A 25,050-nucleotide genomic window follows, 5' to 3' on the forward strand; every position below is an offset into this window, starting at 1 on the left:
TGTAAAATTGATGTTTTGTTTAGACATGAAATTATATGTTTAGTTTAGGACATTGAAAAATTGTAAATGTTGGTTTTTATATAATGAGAAAAAAGAGTTCATACACATAAAAGATGAACTGGTGAAATAAACACATTGAATGAATTAAAAAACAAATCAGCAAACACAGGTACTTGTTGGTCGAATTTGGGCAGACAGAGTTCTTCCAATAACTGTGCGGGTGTAAATGTATTGGCATTTATGTAAATAGGTGGTCACCTGATCGTGTAGGTCTATTGTTGAATACGGAGGTTAGCATCCTCCTTCCCTCCCAGCACGCCCCTAGAAAGAAATGAGGTAACAGGGTATTAGTTTAAATTTTTGTTAAAGTTGGTGTGCACTGCACAACCCCCTCTATTTTCATTGTGCTCATACAGTGCTGATCTCAGTGGTTGAATCCAGCAGGTTCTACTCTCTGGGGGTCAAAGAGAAGAAAGTGACTAAAAGCTACTTAGCCAGCATCATGACCCCTCTCCCCACTTAAGCATCATGGAAGGAAGTATGGAGTCTGTCTCAATTCTCACGGAAAAGCCCATTGTTCTGCAGCCCCCTGCTTGCCTGGGAGGGAACCCAAGGACTTTGCAGTGAAGCTGTGTGACTTAGAACAAAGAGGAAGTGTGAAGATCTGGCTGTATTATATGATATGGCTGGGTAGCCTTATCGTGAAATTCACTCACAAAACCTTTATTGGGTCCATTCAGGCTCGTTTGTAAATATTTAGCTCACCCGGGGTAGCTGTGGTTTCGAGCAGTAAGTCTTAGACAAAGGAACTTCGTGTAAAGTATTTAACAGTACACCACACACTACAGAATAAGGAAGCCATAGAACACGTAAGAAACACAACACCAATTTATAAAAATATATTATAGTTTTATGAATGTTTAGAGTCCTTGATGCACAAAATCCACTGCAGGGTTTCAGAGATACCGATTCTCAACGGTTTAATCACTTTTTAAGTTAACCGTAGACAAGTATTGGCCAACAAAATGGTTGGAAACTTTTTAAACAGTTGTAAAGGTTAGTTCAGCTACTCTGGCTCGGCCTGGGTGATAAAATCTGGCATGATGAAGGTGTGTGGGTGAAAGGGAAGGCGGGAGGCAATGGAATAGATTTAGTCAGTTATCTGCCCACTCAAGCATTTTCCAGTCCAGGTCCAAACTTTATGGCACAACCACCATAGACTTTAATAATGCTCAGTATACAGGGTGAAAAGATGCTCAAGAATGCTCTGGTTACTGTGCGGTCGATGAGGGTGTTGTTGTGATTCCTCAGTCCACAGGTCGTGTGGGGCAACTTTGGTCACACAGTCGGGACCCTTGAAGTTCTCTTTGAGAATATGGAAGACCGGTGGGGCTGAGCTACCTTTCTCTGTACACTGCGGTCCTTGCAAAATCATTTAGTGTGGGCTAATGTCACTTTTGGGTGACTATGACAGCACTCCCAGGCCCGGCTGACTTGAGTGCAACTTTTGCCTATTGAGGATCATTCTCTAAGTGCGTCCAGTGACTGCAAGCAACAACATATTATCCAGTGGGAAGCAACTGGCCAGTTTGGACTTCTTCAGCCCTTTTGTCCCTGGAGCTGGTTCCATGGGATACGCAGTCTGTTCCTTCGAGTCTCTTCTTTGGTCTGGTATTGGGGATCAACTTTTCCCCATGCTAGGAGCCAAAGCACAGTCCAAACTTTACTAGCCCAAAGTAAAGCAGGTGGTCACTGGCCAGTGGGCTACTAGGTCCCTTTCTTCCGGTGACGACTTTACAGCGATGTATGGCACCTAACAGTCCCAGAGTGCACTATTCTGCTAACTCCTAAGATGTCTGCACCCTTCATCGGCTGTTAGGAGCTTGGTAGCAAACTCTGGAGGTGTGGCTACCAGGGTGCTACATTCTCTGGAGAAAACCAGTTTGGGCACTGGTCTTACCTCTCTGGCCCTTTCACCAGCCTGTCTACCTACCAAAGGGCAGCCCCCTCAGAAGTGTTATTACCATTTGACCACCAAAGATGGCTTTGCCTTTGAAGCTCGCCTCTTGGGCTAACACTCTGAGTGGCTACCTGCATGGGGGAGGTGACACCTCTTCCTGCAGCGGGTGTCCATTGTGTTTGAGCCTGGGAGTAATTCACACTACTCTCCAGGTGGTATGAATGCTGCCTGTGCGCCAGTGCCGGATGAGGTCACTGTACCAGCTGGGTCACAAAGTGGCAAATTCCTAAAAATTGCTTTACTTTAATAGTGACATTAATTCGACCTGGACATCTGTTCTGGTTTATTGCCATGATTAATTTGATATCTTACAGTACCCTGTCCCGCTCAGAAATGTGCTAGGTGGGGGTGTCAGCCTGTAACCCTGTATTAGCCAATGGGGATGTTATGTTATGTTATGTTATTTATTTGTTAAAGCGCAAACAGCTGCCCCAGCAACGGAGCGTCCCGGCGCTGACCTAACCAGTACCTGAGGGGATACTAATTTTTCCACAGCAAAACAGCAATTTTAGGGGTTTTGCTGCAAGGACATATATAAACATACATGTCCCACTCAATAACATACTACTCCCTTCCTTAGGGCTCTTGGCCTTCCTCAGGGACGACTTACAAATATGGTTGAGGGAAAGGGTGGCTTTGCTATTAATGGTAAAGGCAAGGTAGAATTAGCAATGTGACCTTAAAGTCTGCAGTTGAAGGCTGGGAGCCCATTTTGTACTTTGTCACACACAGAGTGGCACAATCAGTGCTGCAGCCCTGGGTGGACACTGTGACATTTGTGCCTTTGGTACACTGGGTACCATATACTAGGGACTTAAAAGTTAGTCAGTACTTACCAATTTGTGATAGCCAATTCAACATACACTTTGTAAGGGGTAAGCACAAAGGCAGTGCGGTCTGGTTAGTAGGCCTTAGTTCACTCTCAGAGTCGAAAAGCGCATTGCTAGAAGTTCTAATGGGGGCAAAAAGTTGGGGGAAATCAAAGTTCGCTAGCCCAAAGTGCAGCAGGTGGTCACTAGCCAGTGTGCTACTAGGTCCCCTCTCTTCCGGTGACAACTTTACAGCGATGTATGGTACCTAACAGTCCCAGAGTGCACTATTCTGCTAACTCCTAACATCCTTCATCGGCTGTTAGGAGCTTGGTAGCAAACTCTAGAGGTGTGGCTACCGGGGTGCTACATGCTCTGGGGAACACCAGTTTGAGCCCCCTCAGCCCTCCCGCCTTACTTAAAGGTACTAGAGAAAAGCTAATGAAATCATTGTTTGCAAGTAACCTTTCTGCAACCAAGAGGAGGGGGTACTCCATATCCTCTCAGAAGTAATTTGTTATTGGGGATTTTGGTGCTAGATATTAATGGTGAGCCTCCGTGGAATGTTGTTAGCTGGGTGGGTGGTCAGCCTCTGCGGAATGCTGTTAGTTGGGTGGGTGGTCGCCCGGCTCATCTGCCTGAAGGCCCAATGTAATAAAACTTCAAATGCATGTTTTTCCCCAAAATTCTATAATGCTACATTTGTTGAGCATGGATGTACCTTTTTTATTCTGTCTTAATATTTGGTTGGTTTTCCTGAAAAACGTTTGTAGCTTTCACCAGAAAGAGCTCTAAAGATGTAGAGGTACTTTGTCCTTGAAATATAGATCTTCACTTTTTTTCTGTGTATTTTATGTCTCTCTTCCTAATGGTTGGTGATTTTTGTATTAACCACTGTGTCATGGCTCTTTTCTTGCTTGCATATGTTCCTGGTTGCTGTTTCTTGGATTCCTCAGCTGTCTTTTTGCTTCTTTCTGATCTGTTTTTGTTGTCCTTAATGTTTCCTGCTCTCATTTTCTTCTCTTGACAGTTCCTCATGTGCTCATTTTCTGGCTGCCTTCTCCTGCTCCTCACTGTTCCAGTCTCTTTTATTTCCATTGTCTCTCACCCTCATTTAACTTTATGCTCCCATCAGCTCCTCAAGTTTGCTTTTAGTATTCCTAGGCTTTCCCATTTTCACACTTTTCTCCATCCTTTAGGGGGAAGAAGCGAATTTTGAACATCTTACATATTCACTCCACTCTGGTCCTATCACTGGGCTGGGCATCTGTATCCGGAAGCCGCTCCTTGCCACCTGTTCCTTGGACCGTTCTGTGCGCATTTGGAACTTTGAGACTAAGTAAGGCTCAAAATTACTTTCTTACCTCTTTCTCCAGACATCGTAAATGTACCAGTCTCTTTCATTGAACACCTACTTCCTCCTGAGATTTTAGTAGCTCTACCTTTTCCTTCAGTCCATGTAAGATCAGTGCCTTTGTCTCTTGCTCACCCTCCTTCATTGCTTCGCTTGCCTAAGCCTCCTCCGTCCGCCCATGTAAAACAGACGGTGACTTCTTCTGCCTTCTTCCCACAGTCCAGGTAGGTTCAGGGCTTGCACTCTTCTCTGCTTCCGACCAAGTAAAGCCTTCAGTACAGACCAGGGCCTCTTCTCTGCAACAAGTAAATCCCGTTGTTGCTTTTCATAGTCTTTAAAGCCTAGTAAAACTGTAGCACGTGCCTTCTTCTAGGCCAAGTAGTGCTCTGTACTTAGCCTTCACCCAAGCCAAGTAGAGCCCAATGCTGCACCTGTCCTCTAGGTACTCTGCCTTCATCCAAGCCTAGTGGAGCCCAGTGCTGCCCCTGTCCTCCTCTAGGTACTCTGCCTTCATCCAAGCCTAGTGGAGCCCAGTGCTGCCCCTGTCCTCCTCTAGGTACTCCGGCTTCACCCAAGCAAAGTGGAGTCCAGTGCCGCACCTGTCCTCCTCTAGGTACTCCGGCTTCACCCAAGCAAAGTGGAGTCCAGTGCCGCACCTGTCCTCCTCTAGGTACTCTGCCTTCATCCAAGCCAAGTGGAGCCCAATGCTGGACCTGTCCTCCTCTAAGTACTCCGGCTTCACCCAAGCCAAGTGTAGACTACTGCCGCACCTGTCCTCCTCTAGGTACTCCGGCTTCACCCAAGCTAAGTGGAGTCCAGTGCCGCACCTGTCCTCCTCTAGGTACTTTGCCTTCATCCACGTGGAGCCCAGTGCTGCACCTGTCCTCCTCTAGGTACTTTGCCTTCACCCAAGCCAAGTGGAGCCCAGTGCCGCACCTGTCCTCCTCTAGGTACTCTGCCTTCATCCAAGCCAAGTGGAGCCCAATGCTGGACCTGTCCTCCTCTAAGTACTCCGGCTTCACCCAAGCCAAGTGTAGACTAGTGCCGCACCTGTCCTCCTCTAGGTACTTCATCTTCACCCAAGCCAAAAGGAGACCTGTGCTGCACCTGTCCTCCTATAGGTACTTCATCTTCACCCAAGCCAAAAGGAGACCTGTGCTGCACCTGTCCTCCTCTAGGTACTCTGCCTTCATCCAAGCCAAGTGGAGCCCAGTGCTGCACCTGTCCTCCTATAGGTACTTCATCTTCACCCAAGCCAAAAGGAGACCTGTGCTGCACCTGTCCTCCTCTAGGTACTCTGCCTTCATCCAAGCCTAGTGGAGCCCAGTGCTGCCCCTGTCCTCCTCTAGGTACTCAGCCTTCATCCAAGCCAAATGGAGCCCAGTGCTGCACCTGTCCTCCTCTAGGTGCTTCGCTTTCATACAAGCAATGTGGAGCCCGGTGCTGCACCTGTCCTCCTCTTGGTACTCTGGCTTCACCCAAGCCAAGTGGAGCCCAGTGCTGCACTTGGCCTCCTCTAGGTACTCCGGCTTCATCCAAGCCAAGTGGAGCCCAGTGCAGCACCTGTCCTCCTCATGGTACTCTGGCTTCACCCAAGCCAAGTGGAGCCCAGTGCTGCACTTGGCCTCCTCTAGGTACTCTGCCTTCACCCAAGCCAAGTGAAGCCCAGTGCTGCACCTGTCCACCTCTAGGTACTCTGGCTTCACCCAAGCCAAGTGAAGCCCAGTGCTGAACTTGGCCTCCTCTAGGTACTCCGGCTTCATCCAAGCCAAGTGGAGCCCAGTGCAGCACCTGTCCTCCTCTTGGTACTCTGGCTTCACCCAAGCCAAGTTGAGCCCCGTGCTGCACCTGTCCTCCTCTAGGTACTCTGCCTTCATCCAAGCCAAGTGGAGCCCAGTGCAGCACCTGTCCTCCTCTTGGTACTCTGGCTTCACCCAAGCCAAGTGGAGCCCCGTGCTGCACCTGTCCTCCTCTAGGTACTCTGCCTTTACCCCAGGCAAGTGGAGCCCCGTGCTGCACCTGTCCTCCTCTAGGTACTCTGCCTTTACCCCAGGCAAGCGGAGCCTGGTGCTGCACCTGTCCTCCTCTAGTACTTCACCTTAATCCAAGCCAAGTGGAGCCCAGTGCTGCACCTGTCCTCCTCTAGGTACTCTGCCTTCATCCACGCGGAGCCCTGTGCTGCACCTGTCCTCCTCTAGGTACTCTGGCTTCACCCAAGCCAAGTGGAGCCCCGTGCTGCACCTGTCCTCCTCTAGGTACACGCCTTCATCCAAGCCAAGTGGAGCCCAGTGCTGCACCTGTCCTCCTCTAGGCACTCCAGCTTCACCCAAGCCAAGTGGAGCCCAGTGCTGCACCTGTCCTCCTCTAGGTACTTCGCTCTCACACAAGCCAAGTGGAGCCCAGTGCTGCACCTGTCCTCCTCTAGGTGCTCTGCCTTCATCCAAGCCAAGTGGAGCCCAGTGCTGCACCTGTCCTCCTCTAGGTGCTTCGCCTTCATCCCAGGCAAGCGGGCCCGGTGCTGCACCTGTCCTCCTCTAGTACTTCACCTTAATCCAAGCTAAGTGGAGCCCAGGCTGCACATGTCCTCCTCTAGGTACTCTGCCTTCATCCACGCGGAGCCCAGTGCTGCACCTGTCCTCCTCTAGGTACTCTGGCCTCACCCAAGCCAAGTGAAGCCCAGTGCTGCACCTGTCCTCCTCTAGGTACTCTGGCTTCACCCAAGCCAAATGGAGCCCAGTGCTGCACCTGTCCTCCTCTAGGTACACTGCCTTCATCCAAGCCAAGTGGAGCCCAGTGCTGCACCTGTCCTCCTCTAGGTACTCTGCCTTCATCCACGCGGAGCCCAGTGCTGCACCTGTCCTCCTCTAGGTACTCTGCCTTCATCCACGCGGAGCCCAGTGCTGCACCTGTCCTCCTCTAGGTACTCTGCCTTCATCCACGCGGAGCCCAGTGCTGCACCTGTCCTCCTCTAGGTACTCTGGCCTCACCCAAGCCAAGTGAAGCCCAGTGCTGCACCTGTCCTCCTCTAGGTACTCTGGCTTCACCCAAGCCAAGTGAAGCCCAGTGCTGCATCTGTCCTCCTCTAGGTACACTGCCTTCATCCAAGCCAAGTGGAGCCCAGTGCTGCACCTGTCCTCCTCTAGGTACTCTGGCTTCACCCAAGCCAAGTGGAGCCCAGTGCCGCACCTGTCCTCCTCTAGGTGGTCTGCCTTCATCCAAGCCAAGTGAAGCCCAGTGCTGCACCTGTCCTCCTCTTGGTACTCTGCCTTCACCCAAGCCAAGTGGAGCCCCGTGCTGCACCTGTCCTCCTCTAGGTACTCTGCCTTTACCCCAGGCAAGCGGAGCCTGGTGCTGCACCTGTCCTCCTCTAGTACTTCACCTTAATCCAAGCCAAGTGGAGCCCAGTGCTGCACCTGTCCTCCTCTAGGTACTCTGCCTTCATCCACGCGGAGCCCTGTGCTGCACCTGTCCTCCTCTAGGTACTCTGGCTTCACCCAAGCCAAGTGGAGCCCCGTGCTGCACCTGTCCTCCTCTAGGTACACGCCTTCATCCAAGCCAAGTGGAGCCCAGTGCTGCACCTGTCCTCCTCTAGGCACTCCAGCTTCACCCAAGCCAAGTGGAGCCCAGTGCTGCACCTGTCCTCCTCTAGGTACTTCGCTCTCACACAAGCCAAGTGGAGCCCAGTGCTGCACCTGTCCTCCTCTAGGTGCTCTGCCTTCATCCAAGCCAAGTGGAGCCCAGTGCTGCACCTGTCCTCCTCTAGGTGCTTCGCCTTCATCCCAGGCAAGCGGGCCCGGTGCTGCACCTGTCCTCCTCTAGTACTTCACCTTAATCCAAGCTAAGTGGAGCCCAGGCTGCACATGTCCTCCTCTAGGTACTCTGCCTTCATCCACGCGGAGCCCAGTGCTGCACCTGTCCTCCTCTAGGTACTCTGGCCTCACCCAAGCCAAGTGAAGCCCAGTGCTGCACCTGTCCTCCTCTAGGTACTCTGGCTTCACCCAAGCCAAGTGGAGCCCAGTGCTGCACCTGTCCTCCTCTAGGTACACTGCCTTCATCCAAGCCAAGTGGAGCCCAGTGCTGCACCTGTCCTCCTCTAGGTACTCTGCCTTCATCCACGCGGAGCCCAGTGCTGCACCTGTCCTCCTCTAGGTACTCTGCCTTCATCCACGCGGAGCCCAGTGCTGCACCTGTCCTCCTCTAGGTACTCTGCCTTCATCCACGCGGAGCCCAGTGCTGCACCTGTCCTCCTCTAGGTACTCTGGCCTCACCCAAGCCAAGTGAAGCCCAGTGCTGCACCTGTCCTCCTCTAGGTACTCTGGCTTCACCCAAGCCAAGTGAAGCCCAGTGCTGCATCTGTCCTCCTCTAGGTACACTGCCTTCATCCAAGCCAAGTGGAGCCCAGTGCTGCACCTGTCCTCCTCTAGGTACTCTGGCTTCACCCAAGCCAAGTGGAGCCCAGTGCCGCACCTGTCCTCCTCTAGGTGGTCTGCCTTCATCCAAGCCAAGTGAAGCCCAGTGCTGCACCTGTCCTCCTCTTGGTACTCTGCCTTCACCCAAGCCAAGTGGAGCCCCGTGCTGCACCTGTCCTCCTCTAGGTACTCTGCCTTTACCCCAGGCAAGCGGAGCCTGGTGCTGCACCTGTCCTCCTCTAGTACTTCACCTTAATCCAAGCCAAGTAGAGCCCAGTGCTGCACCTGTCCTCCTCTAGGTACTCTGGCTTCACCCAAGCCAAGTGAAGCCCTGTGCTGCACCTGTCCTCCTCTAGGTACTCTGGCTTCACCCAAGCCAAGTGGAGCCCAGTGCTGCACCTGTCCTCCTCTAGGTACTCTGGCTTCACCCAAGCCAAGTGGAGCCCCGTGCTGCACCTGTCCTCCTCTAGGTACTCTGCCTTCATCCAAGCCAAGTGGAGCCCAGTGCTGCACCTGTCCTCCTCTAGGCACTCCAGCTTCACCCAAGCCAAGTGGAGCCCAGTGCTGCACCTGTCCTCCTCTAGGTACTTCGCTCTCACACAAGCCAAGTGGAGCCCTGTGCTGCACCTGTCCTCCTCTAGGTACTCCGGCTTCACCCAAGACAAGTGGAGCCCAGTGCAGCACCTGTCCGCCTCTGGGTACTCCGGCTTCACCCAAGCCAAGTGGAGCCCAGTGCAGCACCTGTCCTCCCCTAGGTACTCTGCCTTCACCCAAGTCAAGTGGAGCCCAGTGCTGCACCTGTCCTCCTCTAGGTGCTCTGCCTTCATCCAAGCCAAGTGGAGCCCAGTGCTGCACCTGTCCTCCTCTAGGTGCTTCGCCTTCACCCCAGGCAAGCGGGGCCCGGTGCTGCACCTGTCCTCCTCTAGTACTTCACCTTAATCCAAGCCAAGTGGAGCCCAGGCTGCACATGTCCTCCTCTAGGTACTCTGCCTTCATCCACGCGGAGCCCAGTGCTGCACCTGTCCTCCTCTAGGTACTCTGGCTTCACCCAAGCCAAGTGGAGCCCAGTGCTGCACCTGTCCTCCTCTAGGTACTCCGGCTTCACCCAAGCCAAGTAGAGCCCAGTGCTGCACCTGTCCTCCTCTAGGTACTTTGCCTTGACCCAAGCCAAGTGGAGCCCAGTGCCGCACCTGTCCTCCCCTAGGTGGTCTGCCTTCACCCAAGCCAAGTGAAACCCAGTGCTGCACCTGTCCTCCTCTAGGTACTCTGGCTTCACCCAAGCCAAGTGGAGCCCAGTGCAGCACCTGTCCTCCTCTTGGTACCCCGGCTTCACCCAAGACAAGTGGAGCCCAGTGCAGCACCTGTCCTCCTCTGGGTACTCCGGCTTCACCCAAGCCAAGTGGAGCCCAGTGCAGCACCTGTCCTCCTCTTGGTACCCCGGCTTCACCCAAGACAAGTGGAGCACAGTGCAGCACCTGTCCTCCCCTAGGTACTCTGCCTTCATCCAAATCAAGTGGAGCCCAGTGCTGCACCTGTCCTCCTCTAGGTACTCTGGCTTCACCCAAGCCAAGTGGAGCCCAGTGCAGCACCTGTCCTCCTCTGGGTACTCCGGCTTCACCCAAGCCAAGTGGAGCCCAGTGCTGCACCTGTCCTCCTCTGGGTACTCCGGCTTCACCCAAGCCAAGTGGAGCCCAGTGCAGCACCTGTCCTCCCCTAGGTACTCTGCCTTCATCCAAATCAAGTGGAGCCCAGTGCTGCACCTGTCCTCCTCTAGGTGGTCTGCCTTCACCCAAGCCAAGTGAAACCCAGTGCTGCACCTGTCCTCCTCTAGGTGCTTCGCTTTCACACAAGCAAAGTGGAGCCCGGTGCTGCACCTGTCCTCCTCTAGGTACTCCGGCTTCACCCAAGCCAAGTGGAACCCAGTGCTGCACCTGTCCTTCTCTTGGTACTCCGGCATCACCCAAGCCAAGTGGAGCCCAGTGCTGCGCCTTTCCTCCTCTAGGTACTCTGCCTTCATCCAAGCCAACTGGATCCCTGTGCTGCACCTGTCCTCCTCTAGGTACTCTGCCTTCACCCAAGTCAAGTAGAGCCCAGTGCTGCACCTGCCCTCCTCTAGGTACTCCGGCTTCACCCAAGCCAAGTGGAGCCCAGTGCTGCACCTGTCCTCCTCTAGGTGGTCTGCCTTCACCCAAGCCAAGTGAAACCCAGTGCTGCACCTGTCCTCCTCTAGGTACTCTGGCTTCACCCAAGCCAAGTGGAGCCCAGTGCAGCACCTGTCCTCCTCTAGGTACTCTGCTTTCATCCAAGCCAAGTGGAGCCCAGTGCTGCACCTGTCCTCCTCTAGGTGCTTCGCCTTCACCCAAGCCAAGTGTAGACTAGTGCCGCACCTGTCCTCCTCTAGGTACTTCATCTTCACCCAAGCCAAAAGGAGACCTGTGCTGCACCTGTCCTCCTATAGGTACTTCATCTTCACCCAAGCCAAAAGGAGACCTGTGCTGCACCTGTCCTCCTCTAGGTACTCTGCCTTCATCCAAGCCAAGTGGAGCCCAGTGCTGCACCTGTCCTCCTATAGGTACTTCATCTTCACCCAAGCCAAAAGGAGACCTGTGCTGCACCTGTCCTCCTCTAGGTACTCTGCCTTCATCCAAGCCTAGTGGAGCCCAGTGCTGCCCCTGTCCTCCTCTAGGTACTCAGCCTTCATCCAAGCCAAATGGAGCCCAGTGCTGCACCTGTCCTCCTCTAGGTGCTTCGCTTTCATACAAGCAATGTGGAGCCCGGTGCTGCACCTGTCCTCCTCTTGGTACTCTGGCTTCACCCAAGCCAAGTGGAGCCCAGTGCTGCACTTGGCCTCCTCTAGGTACTCCTGCTTCATCCAAGCCAAGTGGAGCCCAGTGCAGCACCTGTCCTCCTCATGGTACTCTGGCTTCACCCAAGCCAAGTGGAGCCCAGTGCTGCACTTGGCCTCCTCTAGGTACTCTGCCTTCACCCAAGCCAAGTGAAGCCCAGTGCTGCACCTGTCCACCTCTAGGTACTCTGGCTTCACCCAAGCCAAGTGAAGCCCAGTGCTGAACTTGGCCTCCTCTAGGTACTCCGGCTTCATCCAAGCCAAGTGGAGCCCAGTGCAGCACCTGTCCTCCTCTTGGTACTCTGGCTTCACCCAAGCCAAGTTGAGCCCCGTGCTGCACCTGTCCTCCTCTAGGTACTCTGCCTTCATCCAAGCCAAGTGGAGCCCAGTGCAGCACCTGTCCTCCTCTTGGTACTCTGGCTTCACCCAAGCCAAGTGGAGCCCCGTGCTGCACCTGTCCTCCTCTAGGTACTCTGCCTTTACCCCAGGCAAGTGGAGCCCCGTGCTGCACCTGTCCTCCTCTAGGTACTCTGCCTTTACCCCAGGCAAGCGGAGCCTGGTGCTGCACCTGTCCTCCTCTAGTACTTCACCTTAATCCAAGCCAAGTGGAGCCCAGTGCTGCACCTGTCCTCCTCTAGGTACTCTGCCTTCATCCACGCGGAGCCCTGTGCTGCACATGTCCTCCTCTAGGTACTCTGGCTTCACCCAAGCCAAGTGGAGCCCCGTGCTGCACCTGTCCTCCTCTAGGTACACGCCTTCATCCAAGCCAAGTGGAGCCCAGTGCTGCACCTGTCCTCCTCTAGGCACTCCAGCTTCACCCAAGCCAAGTGGAGCCCAGTGCTGCACCTGTCCTCCTCTAGGTACTTCGCTCTCACACAAGCCAAGTGGAGCCCAGTGCTGCACCTGTCCTCCTCTAGGTGCTCTGCCTTCATCCAAGCCAAGTGGAGCCCAGTGCTGCACCTGTCCTCCTCTAGGTGCTTCGCCTTCATCCCAGGCAAGCGGGCCCGGTGCTGCACCTGTCCTCCTCTAGTACTTCACCTTAATCCAAGCTAAGTGGAGCCCAGGCTGCACATGTCCTCCTCTAGGTACTCTGCCTTCATCCACGCGGAGCCCAGTGCTGCACCTGTCCTCCTCTAGGTACTCTGGCCTCACCCAAGCCAAGTGAAGCCCAGTGCTGCACCTGTCCTCCTCTAGGTACTCTGGCTTCACCCAAGCCAAGTGGAGCCCAGTGCTGCACCTGTCCTCCTCTAGGTACACTGCCTTCATCCAAGCCAAGTGGAGCCCAGTGCTGCACCTGTCCTCCTCTAGGTACTCTGCCTTCATCCACGCGGAGCCCAGTGCTGCACCTGTCCTCCTCTAGGTACTCTGCCTTCATCCACGCGGAGCCCAGTGCTGCACCTGTCCTCCTCTAGGTACTCTGCCTTCATCCACGCGGAGCCCAGTGCTGCACCTGTCCTCCTCTAGGTACTCTGGCCTCACCCAAGCCAAGTGAAGCCCAGTGCTGCACCTGTCCTCCTCTAGGTACTCTGGCTTCACCCAAGCCAAGTGAAGCCCAGTGCTGCATCTGTCCTCCTCTAGGTACACTGCCTTCATCCAAGCCAAGTGGAGCCCAGTGCTGCACCTGTCCTCCTCTAGGTACTCTGGCTTCACCCAAGCCAAGTGGAGCCCAGTGCCGCACCTGTCCTCCTCTAGGTGGTCTGCCTTCATCCAAGCCAAGTGAAGCCCAGTGCTGCACCTGTCCTCATCTTGGTACTCTGCCTTCACCCAAGCCAAGTGGAGCCCCGTGCTGCACCTGTCCTCCTCTAGGTACTCTGCCTTTACCCCAGGCAAGCGGAGCCTGGTGCTGCACCTGTCCTCCTCTAGTACTTCACCTTAATCCAAGCCAAGTAGAGCCCAGTGCTGCACCTGTCCTCCTCTAGGTACTCTGGCTTCACCCAAGCCAAGTTAAGCCCTGTGCTGCACCTGTCCTCCTCTAGGTACTCTGGCTTCACCCAAGCCAAGTGGAGCCCAGTGCTGCACCTGTCCTCCTCTAGGTACTCTGGCTTCACCCAAGCCAAGTGGAGCCCAGTGCTGCACCTGTCCTCCTCTAGGCACTTCGCTCTCACACAAGCCAAGTGGAGCCCTGTGCTGCACCTGTCCTCCTCTAGGTACTCCGGCTTCACCCAAGACAAGTGGAGCCCAGTGCAGCACCTGTCCGCCTCTGGGTACTCCGGCTTCACCCAAGCCAAGTGGAGCCCAGTGCAGCACCTGTCCTCCCCTAGGTACTCTGCCTTCACCCAAGTCAAGTGGAGCCCAGTGCTGCACCTGTCCTCCTCTAGGTGCTCTGCCTTCATCCAAGCCAAGTGGAGCCCAGTGCTGCACCTGTCCTCCTCTAGGTGCTTCGCCTTCACCCCAGGCAAGCGGGGCCCGGTGCTGCACCTGTCCTCCTCTAGTACTTCACCTTAATCCAAGCCAAGTGGAGCCCAGGCTGCACATGTCCTCCTCTAGGTACTCTGCCTTCATCCACGCGGAGCCCAGTGCTGCACCTGTCCTCCTCTAGGTACTCTGGCTTCACCCAAGCCAAGTGGAGCCCAGTGCTGCACCTGTCCTCCTCTAGGTACTCCGGCTTCACCCAAGCCAAGTAGAGCCCAGTGCTGCACCTGTCCTCCTCTAGGTACTTTGCCTTCACCCAAGCCAAGTGGAGCCCAGTGCCGCACCTGTCCTCCCCTAGGTGGTCTGCCTTCACCCAAGCCAAGTGAAACCCAGTGCTGCACCTGTCCTCCTCTAGGTACTCTGGCTTCACCCAAGCCAAGTGGAGCCCAGTGCAGCACCTGTCCTCCTCTTGGTACCCCGGCTTCACCCAAGACAAGTGGAGCCCAGTGCAGCACCTGTCCTCCTCTGGGTACTCCGGCTTCACCCAAGCCAAGTGGAGCCCAGTGCAGCACCTGTCCTCCTCTTGGTACCCCGGCTTCACCCAAGACAAGTGGAGCCCAGTGCAGCACCTGTCCTCCCCTAGGTACTCTGCCTTCATCCAAATCAAGTGGAGCCCAGTGCTGCACCTGTCCTCCTCTAGGTACTCTGGCTTCACCCAAGCCAAGTGGAGCCCAGTGCAGCACCTGTCCTCCTCTGGGTACTCCGGCTTCACCCAAGCCAAGTGGAGCCCAGTGCTGCACCTGTCCTCCTCTGGGTACTCCGGCTTCACCCAAGCCAAGTGGAGCCCAGTGCAGCACCTGTCCTCCCCTAGGTACTCTGCCTTCATCCAAATCAAGTGGAGCCCAGTGCTGCACCTGTCCTCCTCTAGGTGGTCTGCCTTCACCCAAGCCAAGTGAAACCCAGTGCTGCACCTGTCCTCCTCTAGGTGCTTCGCTTTCACACAAGCAAAGTGGAGCCCGGTGCTGCACCTGTCCTCCTCTAGGTACTCCGGCTTCACCCAAGCCAAGTGGAACCCAGTGCTGCACCTGTCCTTCTCTTGGTACTCCGGCATCACCCAAGCCAAGTGGAGCCCAGTGCTGCGCCTTTCCTCCTCTAGGTACTCTGCCTTCATCCAAGCCAACTGGATCCCTGTGCTGCACCTGTCCTCCTCTAGGTACTCTGCCTTCACCCAAGTCAAGTAGAGCCCAGTGCTGCACCTGCCCTCCTCTAGGTACTCCGGCTTCACCCAAGCCAAGTGGAGCCCAGTGCTGCACCTGTCCTCCTCTAGGTGGTCTGCCTTCACCCAAGCCAAGTGAAACCCAGTGCTGCACCTGTCCTCCTCTAGGTACTCTGGCTTCACCCAAGCCAAGTGGAGCCCAGTGCAGCACCTGTCCTCCTCTAGGTACTCTGCTTTCATCCAAGCCAAGTGGAGCCCAGTGCTGCACCTGTCCTCCTCTAGGTGCTTCGCCTTCATCCCAGGCAAGCGGGCCCGGTGCTGCACCTGTCCTCCTCTAGTACTTCACCTTAATCCAAGCTAAGTGGAGCCCAGGCTGCACATGTCCTCCTCTAGGTACTCTGCCTTCATCCACGCGGAGCCCAGTGCTGCACCTGTCCTCCTCTAGGTACTCTGGCCTCACCCAAGCCAAGTGAAGCCCAGTGCTGCACCTGTCCTCCTCTAGGTACTCTGGCTTCACCCAAGCCAAGTGGAGCCCAGTGCTGCACCTGTCCTCCTCTAGGTACACTGCCTTCATCCAAGCCAAGTGGAGCCCAGTGCTGCACCTGTCCTCCTCTAGGTACTCTGCCTTCATCCACGCGGAGCCCAGTGCTGCACCTGTCCTCCTCTAGGTACTCTGCCTTCATCCACGCGGAGCCCAGTGCTGCACCTGTCCTCCTCTAGGTACTCTGCCTTCATCCACGCGGAGCCCAGTGCTGCACCTGTCCTCCTCTAGGTACTCTGGCCTCACCCAAGCCAAGTGAAGCCCAGTGCTGCACCTGTCCTCCTCTAGGTACTCTGGCTTCACCCAAGCCAAGTGAAGCCCAGTGCTGCATCTGTCCTCCTCTAGGTACACTGCCTTCATCCAAGCCAAGTGGAGCCCAGTGCTGCACCTGTCCTCCTCTAGGTACTCTGGCTTCACCCAAGCCAAGTGGAGCCCAGTGCCGCACCTGTCCTCCTCTAGGTGGTCTGCCTTCATCCAAGCCAAGTGAAGCCCAGTGCTGCACCTGTCCTCCTCTTGGTACTCTGCCTTCACCCAAGCCAAGTGGAGCCCCGTGCTGCACCTGTCCTCCTCTAGGTACTCTGCCTTTACCCCAGGCAAGCGGAGCCTGGTGCTGCACCTGTCCTCCTCTAGTACTTCACCTTAATCCAAGCCAAGTAGAGCCCAGTGCTGCACCTGTCCTCCTCTAGGTACTCTGGCTTCACCCAAGCCAAGTGAAGCCCTGTGCTGCACCTGTCCTCCTCTAGGTACTCTGGCTTCACCCAAGCCAAGTGGAGCCCAGTGCTGCACCTGTCCTCCTCTAGGTACTCTGGCTTCACCCAAGCCAAGTGGAGCCCCGTGCTGCACCTGTCCTCCTCTAGGTACTCTGCCTTCATCCAAGCCAAGTGGAGCCCAGTGCTGCACCTGTCCTCCTCTAGGCACTCCAGCTTCACCCAAGCCAAGTGGAGCCCAGTGCTGCACCTGTCCTCCTCTAGGTACTTCGCTCTCACACAAGCCAAGTGGAGCCCTGTGCTGCACCTGTCCTCCTCTAGGTACTCCGGCTTCACCCAAGACAAGTGGAGCCCAGTGCAGCACCTGTCCGCCTCTGGGTACTCCGGCTTCACCCAAGCCAAGTGGAGCCCAGTGCAGCACCTGTCCTCCCCTAGGTACTCTGCCTTCACCCAAGTCAAGTGGAGCCCAGTGCTGCACCTGTCCTCCTCTAGGTGCTCTGCCTTCATCCAAGCCAAGTGGAGCCCAGTGCTGCACCTGTCCTCCTCTAGGTGCTTCGCCTTCACCCCAGGCAAGCGGGGCCCGGTGCTGCACCTGTCCTCCTCTAGTACTTCACCTTAATCCAAGCCAAGTGGAGCCCAGGCTGCACATGTCCTCCTCTAGGTACTCTGCCTTCATCCACGCGGAGCCCAGTGCTGCACCTGTCCTCCTCTAGGTACTCTGGCTTCACCCAAGCCAAGTGGAGCCCAGTGCTGCACCTGTCCTCCTCTAGGTACTCCGGCTTCACCCAAGCCAAGTAGAGCCCAGTGCTGCACCTGTCCTCCTCTAGGTACTTTGCCTTGACCCAAGCCAAGTGGAGCCCAGTGCCGCACCTGTCCTCCCCTAGGTGGTCTGCCTTCACCCAAGCCAAGTGAAACCCAGTGCTGCACCTGTCCTCCTCTAGGTACTCTGGCTTCACCCAAGCCAAGTGGAGCCCAGTGCAGCACCTGTCCTCCTCTTGGTACCCCGGCTTCACCCAAGACAAGTGGAGCCCAGTGCAGCACCTGTCCTCCTCTGGGTACTCCGGCTTCACCCAAGCCAAGTGGAGCCCAGTGCAGCACCTGTCCTCCTCTTGGTACCCCGGCTTCACCCAAGACAAGTGGAGCCCAGTGCAGCACCTGTCCTCCCCTAGGTACTCTGCCTTCATCCAAATCAAGTGGAGCCCAGTGCTGCACCTGTCCTCCTCTAGGTACTCTGGCTTCACCCAAGCCAAGTGGAGCCCAGTGCAGCACCTGTCCTCCTCTGGGTACTCCGGCTTCACCCAAGCCAAGTGGAGCCCAGTGCTGCACCTGTCCTCCTCTGGGTACTCCGGTGTTAGACGGACCGGGAGGGTCGGCCGAGATTACGGGGAGAGGTCTCCAGGGAGAGCCGTCTCCAACGACTGTACAGGTAAGTAACTTCCCCCCCACAGACGGACACCACACAAGATTGAAGGTTAACAAGACTTTATATGCAATTCTTAGGTTACGTCGTTATGATACAAGGAGGTCTGGACTCAGGGGTCCCCTCGGTTCTGATCTCTGGTTGAGGAGAAAGGGTAGCGGGACAGTCTTAGTTACCAATGAGTTAAATAGCTCTCAATCCTCGAGCTCGGCGTGGTTGCTGATCGGGCCGTGGAGGGGCCAAGCAGGTCCCGAGATGGATGAAGGATGGTCGACGGGCCGTGGAGAAGCCAAGCAGGTCCCGATGAAGATGATGGTTACAACGGTCCGCGGCCTCGCCAGCAGATCCGGACGACGGTGAAGAATGAAGGTTACGACGGCTGTGGCAGCGCCAACAGGCAGGACGATGGTGCACAGGACAGAGCTACGGCAGCGCCAGTAGTCCGTCCAGGATGAGTTCCTCTTACGTCTCTCGACTCCAAGATACAACTGACTTCCTGCTCTGGAGCTGCCCCAGTTATAGGGCTGGCGTGCTTTGATGTCCGGACCCTCGCACTTGGAGGTCGGGAGGTCCGGGATGAGGGAGTCCAGACACCCAGCAGGGGGGTGGAGCCAGCGCCCGGGGAGGCGATGGGCGAGCGGCACTGGGCGGGGGGAGAGCCATCGGCACCTCTTTCTCCCATTGACTTGCCAAGTAGCCCGCTCACCTCCTGGGTGGAGGGTGGTGCCGGATTGTCTGAGGCTGGGCTAGGCCCAGGGTTGAGGTCGATCGGGGGCCAGGCGGCCTCGTGGCGAGGTGTCCAAGATGGCGGCCCGGGCTGGGTGCATGGGCCGGCAGTGGATCGGACCCACGAGGTTATCATGTTCGAGGGCAGGGGTCCCTGAGGGGACGCAGGGCGTGCAATGGTGGTGTGTGGTGCTTGCGTGACTGGGCTCGGGCCTGGTCGAGCCGGGGGAGAGCGGCCCGTCATGTGGCCTGTCCAACATGCGTCCCCCCCAGCTGAAGGCGGGGAGAGTTACCCATCCTCTTGGGGACTCTCTTCGTCGAGGCGGAAAAACCGGGACAGGCCATCGGCGTTGGCGTGGTCGGACCCAGGCCGGTGTTCGACTGTGAAGTCCATACCTTGTAAGGAGATGGACCAGCGTAGCAATTTTGGGTTTTCCCCCCGCATATGCATCAACCACTGCAGGGGTCGGTGGTCAGTCTGCACCCGAAAGTGGGTGCCAAAAAGGTAGGGCCGGAGCTTCTTGAGGGCCCATACCACAGCGAAGGCTTCCCTCTCTATGGTGCTCCAGCGTTGTTCCCGGGGTAGGAGTCTCCGGCTGATGAAGGCCACCGGTTGATCGAGGCCTTCGGTGTTCACTTGGGACAGGACCGCCCCAATGCCCTGGTCGGAGGCGTCCGTCTGGACGACGAACTCCCGGCTGTAGTCTGGGGCCTGGAGCACAGGAGCGGAACACATGGCGGCCTTTAACTGTTCGAACGCCGCTTGACACTCTGGGGTCCAGTTCACCTTCTTGGGCTGATTTTTTGACGTGAGTTCGGTGAGAGGCCCCACGATGGTACCATAGTCTTTCACGAACCTTCGGTAGTAGCCCGTGAGGCCCAGGAAGGCTCGCACCTCAGTTTGAGTGATAGGGGGTTGCCAGTTCTGGATGGCGGCAATTTTCAGCTGTAGGGGGGCCACTAGGCCGCTTCCCACCTGGTGTCCGAGGTAGGTCACCGACCCTTGTCCAATTTGGCATTTGCTGGCCTTGATCGTGAGGCCAGCTCGCTGAAGGGCTTGCAGTACTGCTTGGAGGTGGTGGAGGTGCTCGGTCCAATGGTGGCTGTACACAGCGATGTCGTCCAGGTAGGCGGCGCTGAACTCTTCGAGCCCCGCCAGGACCTGATTGACGAGCCGTTGGAACGTCGCTGGGGCATTCTTCATGCCGAAGGGCATGACCGTAAAGTGATAGTGGCCATCGGGGGTGGAGAAGGCAGAGCGTTCTTGTGCTCGGGGTGTGAGGCCGATCTGCCAATAACCTGCCGTCAGGTCGAAGATGCTGAGGTAGCGGGCAGCGCCCATTCGGTCGACCAGTTCATCTGCCCGGGGGATGGGGTGTGCGTCCGTTCTGGTGACTTCATTCAGGCCCCGGTAGTCGACACAGAACCGGAGTTCTGGTGTGGTCCCGGGGGCGGCTGCTTTGGGGACCAGTACGACCGGGCTGGCCCATGGACTGTCTGAGGGCTCGATGACCCCGAGCGTGAGCATCTTAGCTACTTCCGCCTGGATGCAGGCCCGTACCCGATCAGGTACGCGGTAGGCCCGGTGGCGGATAGGAGGGCTGTCTCCGGTGTCCACATCGTGCACACACCAGGAAGTGACACCCGGGGTGAGGGAGAACAGACTGGCGAACCGTGATAGGAGGGCTTGGCACTCTTGCCGTTGTTCTCTGGTGAGGGTCTCCGAGAGTCGGACCCCATCCACGGAGCCGTCTTGCTCCTGGGTCCGCAAGAGGTCAGGGAGAGGCTCGGAGTCGTCTTCAACCCCATTGTCTGTGGCCATCAAGAGGCTGAGTTCTGTTCGTGCAAAGTGGGGTTTCAGTCTGTTGGTGTGGAGGACTCGGAGCGGATTCCGGGCGGACTCCATATCGATCAGATAGGTGGCAGGACCCTTGCGCTCGATTACCTTGAAGGGTCCCGTCCATTTGTCTTGGAGAGCGCACGGTTCTGTGGGGGACATTACCCAGACCTGTTGCCCCGGCTCGAATTCAATGGATGAGGCGTTCTGGTCATACCATTTCTTCATGTCCTCTTGACTGGCCTCTAGGTTGGCTTTTGCTAGGTCTCTGAACCGCCGGGACTGGTTGCGGAGGGTGAGGAGGTACCGGAAGACATCTGGAGGACTCTTGGCCGGAGGCATCTCCCAGCCTTCTTTGATCAGGCTGAGTGGCCCCCGTACTGGGTGCCCATAGAGCAGCTCGAAGGGGCTGAAGCCTAGGGACTTCTGTGGGACCTCCCGGTAGGCGAAGAGGAGGCACGGCAGCAGCACGTCCCACTGGCGACGGAGGGGCTCTTCCAATCCCCCGATCATCCCTTTTAGCGTGCGATTGAACCGCTCAACAAGTCCGTTTCCTTGGGGGTGATAGGGGGTCGTGAAGCGGTAGGTGACCCCACACTGTTGCCAGAGGGACTTCATATATTTAGAAATAAAGTTCGTGCCTCTGTCACTGACGACTTCCCGGGGGAACCCCACACGGGAGAAGATCCCCATCAGGGCCCGGCCGACCACTGGGGCTGTCACGGTCCGGAGAGGAATAGCCTCAGGGTAGCGGGTGGCGTGGTCCACTAGTACCAGGATGAAGCGATGGCCTTGTCTTGTACGCGGGTCCAGGGGTCCCACAATGTCTATCCCGACCCTCTCAAATGGGGTTGTGACTACTGGAAAGGGTTGCAGGGGAGCCTTTAATTTGCGGCCGCTCTTCCCACTGGCTTGGCACGTGGGGCAAGATCGGCAATGCTGGTGCACATCGTTTCTCATTTTGGGCCAGAAGAAGTGGGTCACTAGGCGGCTGTAGGTTTTATCCTGTCCCAGGTGCCCTGCCAGGGGGGCATCGTGGGCCAGGTTTAGCAGGAAGTCCCTAAAGCGGAGGGGCACCACTAGTACTCGGTTGGCCCCCAGCTCGGCGATTCGTTGCTCGCTGTACAATAGATCATTGTCCCAGTAGACCCAATGAGTTCCGGAGGTATCCCCGGCGCTTTGGGCGAGCGCTTGTTGTCGGAGTCCCTCAAGGGAGGGACAGGTCTTCTGTTCCTGACGAAATTGTTCTTGTGTGGGTCCCCCTTCTTGAGCCCACTGATCAAGATTAGCGAGGTCGGAAGGTTGAGCAAGTTCGAGGGGGATGCCATGGTCGGGGGTCTCGGCGGGGGCGACCGGAGGCGGTGGCGCCGGCCATTCGGGTTCTTCCGGGTGATGGTTGGCACGGGCGGCCATGGACCGGGTGGTGACGCACGCCCAGTCTGGGACGCCCAACATCCCCAAGTGTTCTTTTCGCTCCACGGCTGCCCACGGGGAGCTTTCCAGGTCATTTCCGAGGAGGCATTCCACGGGGGCGTCGTCTCGGACCGTTACCTTCAACATGCCGGAGACCCCTCCCCACTCAAAGGGGACGCAGGCCATCCGACACAGACTTTCCGAGTTGTCGGCTGATCGCACAGGGCAGAGAACGTTCGGTAGATATTGTTCTGGGGTCACCAGATGACAGCGGACGGCTGTCACACTGGCCCCGGTGTCTCGAAGGGCTTCGGCCCGTTGTCCATTGATGCTCACCCATTGGCTGTACTTCTGGGTGTTAGCGGGTAGGGGGACCCGCGGGACCATGTCTCTTCCCCCTAAGCACGCGAGAGTCATGGCGGCTGGCTCCCACTCTTGATACTCTTGCTCGCCTGTTTCTTGTTCCTCGGAGATCTGTTCTTCCCCTAGTGCCGCGGCGGCCACCTGGCGGGGTCTTGGACTCTGATACTGCGGGCAGCTTGGGTCGTTTGCATAGTGGCCGACTCGTTGGCATCGGTGACATGTAACATTGGCTCTGTATCCCGGTCGCGCCGGGGTGCTGCCCCGGTTGGCCGGGGGGGTGGTGCTGGTAGCGGGGGCGGCCGGAGTATTGTCTCTTCCTCGTCCTTGGCCCCCTCCTCCTCCTCTGGGTCGGTAGTGACCATTGTTGTTCCTGTTCTGCTCGTAGGACCCATTCCGGCCCACTCTGGTGATCTCCCACCGGTCAGCTTCGGCTGCGAGCTGCCGGGGATCGGTTAACTTGCTGTCGAGGAGGTGTTGGCGTAGTTCAATGAAGCAATTGTTGGACAGATGCTCCCATACCATCAGATTGAACAGCTGCTCGTAGGTCGTGACGTTGTTCCCTCTGATCCAGCCTTCGAAGGCTCGGCTAAAGTACGTTACATAGTCCACCCAAGTTGTACCTGGAATGCGTGTGCAGTCTCGGAACCTCTGACGGTACATCTCGGGCGTGAGGCCATAGCGGGTGAGGAGGGCCGCTTTCATATGGTCGTAGGAGGTCATCTGGTGGTCTGGGAGCTGTAACAGAGTATCGCGGCCCTCATTGAGGAATTTGCCCCATAGGCCGGCTCCCCAGTCGGCTCTATCGATCCGGTGCGCAGTCATCGCGATTTCATAGGCCTTAAACCATTGCTGGATGTCGTCTTCTCGAAAATATTCTCGGACCACATCCTTGGGGATGTGCACTTTTTTCTCCGCGGTCCCTGGGGTGGACGGTCTGTCGGGCACCCCTAACTCTTTATTTTGTTTGCGCAGGTTGATCTCGGCTAGGTTCCGTTCGTGCTCGTACGTTAGTCTTTTTTCCTCGAGCTCCCTTTGCCTCTGTTTCTCCTCTCTTTCTTCTCGGAGGCGAAGGTGCTCTAAGTTTATTTTTTGCTCGGCCAATTTGAGTTCTATGTCCATCTTGAGTCGGGCCATTTCGAGTTCGTGTAGTCGGGCTTTTTCTCTTTCTTGGATCTCGTCTTGCGAGAGACTGGTTCTTTGCCCCTCAGGGGCCGTGTTGGTATTTTTCGCGGTGCTTTGCTCAGGGGCTTCGACATCCCCGGTCTCTGCCCAAGATTCTAGGGCATGCTTAAAATCGTCCTTGGTACTTAGTCCGGTGGTAGCGATACCTAGTTCGATGCAGAACTGCTTTAGTTCACGATGGCTGTATTCCTCTAGTTTTTCCATTTGGAACTTCTCAGTTGATCCGCTCTCTTTAGTCGACATTTGTTGTTCGTTGTGGGGTGAGCTACTCTCTGTACGTTATGCGGTGATTCGGATCGCGCCGCTGGCCACCAATGTTAGACGGACCGGGAGGGTCGGCCGAGATTACGGGGAGAGGTCTCCAGGGAGAGCCGTCTCCAACGACTGTACAGGTAAGTAACTTCCCCCCCACAGACGGACACCACACAAGATTGAAGGTTAACAAGACTTTATATGCAATTCTTAGGTTACGTCGTTATGATACAAGGAGGTCTGGACTCAGGGGTCCCCTCGGTTCTGATCTCTGGTTGAGGAGAAAGGGTAGCGGGACAGTCTTAGTTACCAATGAGTTAAATAGCTCTCAATCCTCGAGCTCGGCGTGGTTGCTGATCGGGCCGTGGAGGGGCCAAGCAGGTCCCGAGATGGATGAAGGATGGTCGACGGGCCGTGGAGAAGCCAAGCAGGTCCCGATGAAGATGATGGTTACAACGGTCCGCGGCCTCGCCAGCAGATCCGGACGACGGTGAAGAATGAAGGTTACGACGGCTGTGGCAGCGCCAACAGGCAGGACGATGGTGCACAGGACAGAGCTACGGCAGCGCCAGTAGTCCGTCCAGGATGAGTTCCTCTTACGTCTCTCGACTCCAAGATACAACTGACTTCCTGCTCTGGAGCTGCCCCAGTTATAGGGCTGGCGTGCTTTGATGTCCGGACCCTCGCACTTGGAGGTCGGGAGGTCCGGGATGAGGGAGTCCAGACACCCAGCAGGGGGGTGGAGCCAGCGCCCGGGGAGGCGATGGGCGAGCGGCACTGGGCGGGGGGAGAGCCATCGGCACCTCTTTCTCCCATTGACTTGCCAAGTAGCCCGCTCACCTCCTGGGTGGAGGGTGGTGCCGGATTGTCTGAGGCTGGGCTAGGCCCAGGGTTGAGGTCGATCGGGGGCCAGGCGGCCTCGTGGCGAGGTGTCCAAGATGGCGGCCCGGGCTGGGTGCATGGGCCGGCAGTGGATCGGACCCACGAGGTTATCATGTTCGAGGGCAGGGGTCCCTGAGGGGACGCAGGGCGTGCAATGGTGGTGTGTGGTGCTTGCGTGACTGGGCTCGGGCCTGGTCGAGCCGGGGGAGAGCGGCCCGTCATGTGGCCTGTCCAACATCCGGCTTCACCCAAGCCAAGTGGAGCCCAGTGCAGCACCTGTCCTCCCCTAGGTACTCTGCCTTCATCCAAATCAAGTGGAGCCCAGTGCTGCACCTGTCCTCCTCTAGGTGGCCTGCCTTCACCCAAGCCAAGTGAAACCCAGTGCTGCACCTGTCCTCCTCTAGGTGCTTCGCTTTCACACAAGCAAAGTGGAGCCCGGTGCTGCACCTGTCCTCCTCTAGGTACTCCGGCTTCACCCAAGCCAAGTGGAACCCAGTGCTGCACCTGTCCTTCTCTTGGTACTCCGGCATCACCCAAGCCAAGTGGAGCCCAGTGCTGCGCCTTTCCTCCTCTAGGTACTCTGCCTTCATCCAAGCCAACTGGATCCCTGTGCTGCACCTGTCCTCCTCTAGGTACTCTGCCTTCACCCAAGTCAAGTAGAGCCCAGTGCTGCACCTGCCCTCCTCTAGGTACTCCGGCTTCACCCAAGCCAAGTGGAGCCC

At 56.6% G+C, this 25,050-nt stretch overlaps 1 protein-coding gene across 1 annotated transcript in view; it reads left to right on the forward strand.

Moving 5' to 3' along the window:
- CFAP57 (cilia and flagella associated protein 57) overlaps nt 1–25,050 on the forward strand; it is a 378,308-nt gene that overhangs the window by 132,111 nt on the left and 221,147 nt on the right. The window contains exon 7 of the mRNA XM_086952180.1: nt 4,029–4,168. Within this exon, the coding sequence (XP_086808306.1) occupies nt 4,029–4,168 (140 nt within the window). The remainder of the gene's footprint in view (nt 1–4,028; nt 4,169–25,050) is intronic.

The sequence above is a fragment of the Lissotriton vulgaris genome, chromosome 1_1 (genome assembly GCF_964263255.1).
Source record: "Lissotriton vulgaris chromosome 1_1, aLisVul1.2, whole genome shotgun sequence".
Taxonomy (NCBI): Eukaryota; Metazoa; Chordata; class Amphibia; order Caudata; family Salamandridae; genus Lissotriton; species Lissotriton vulgaris.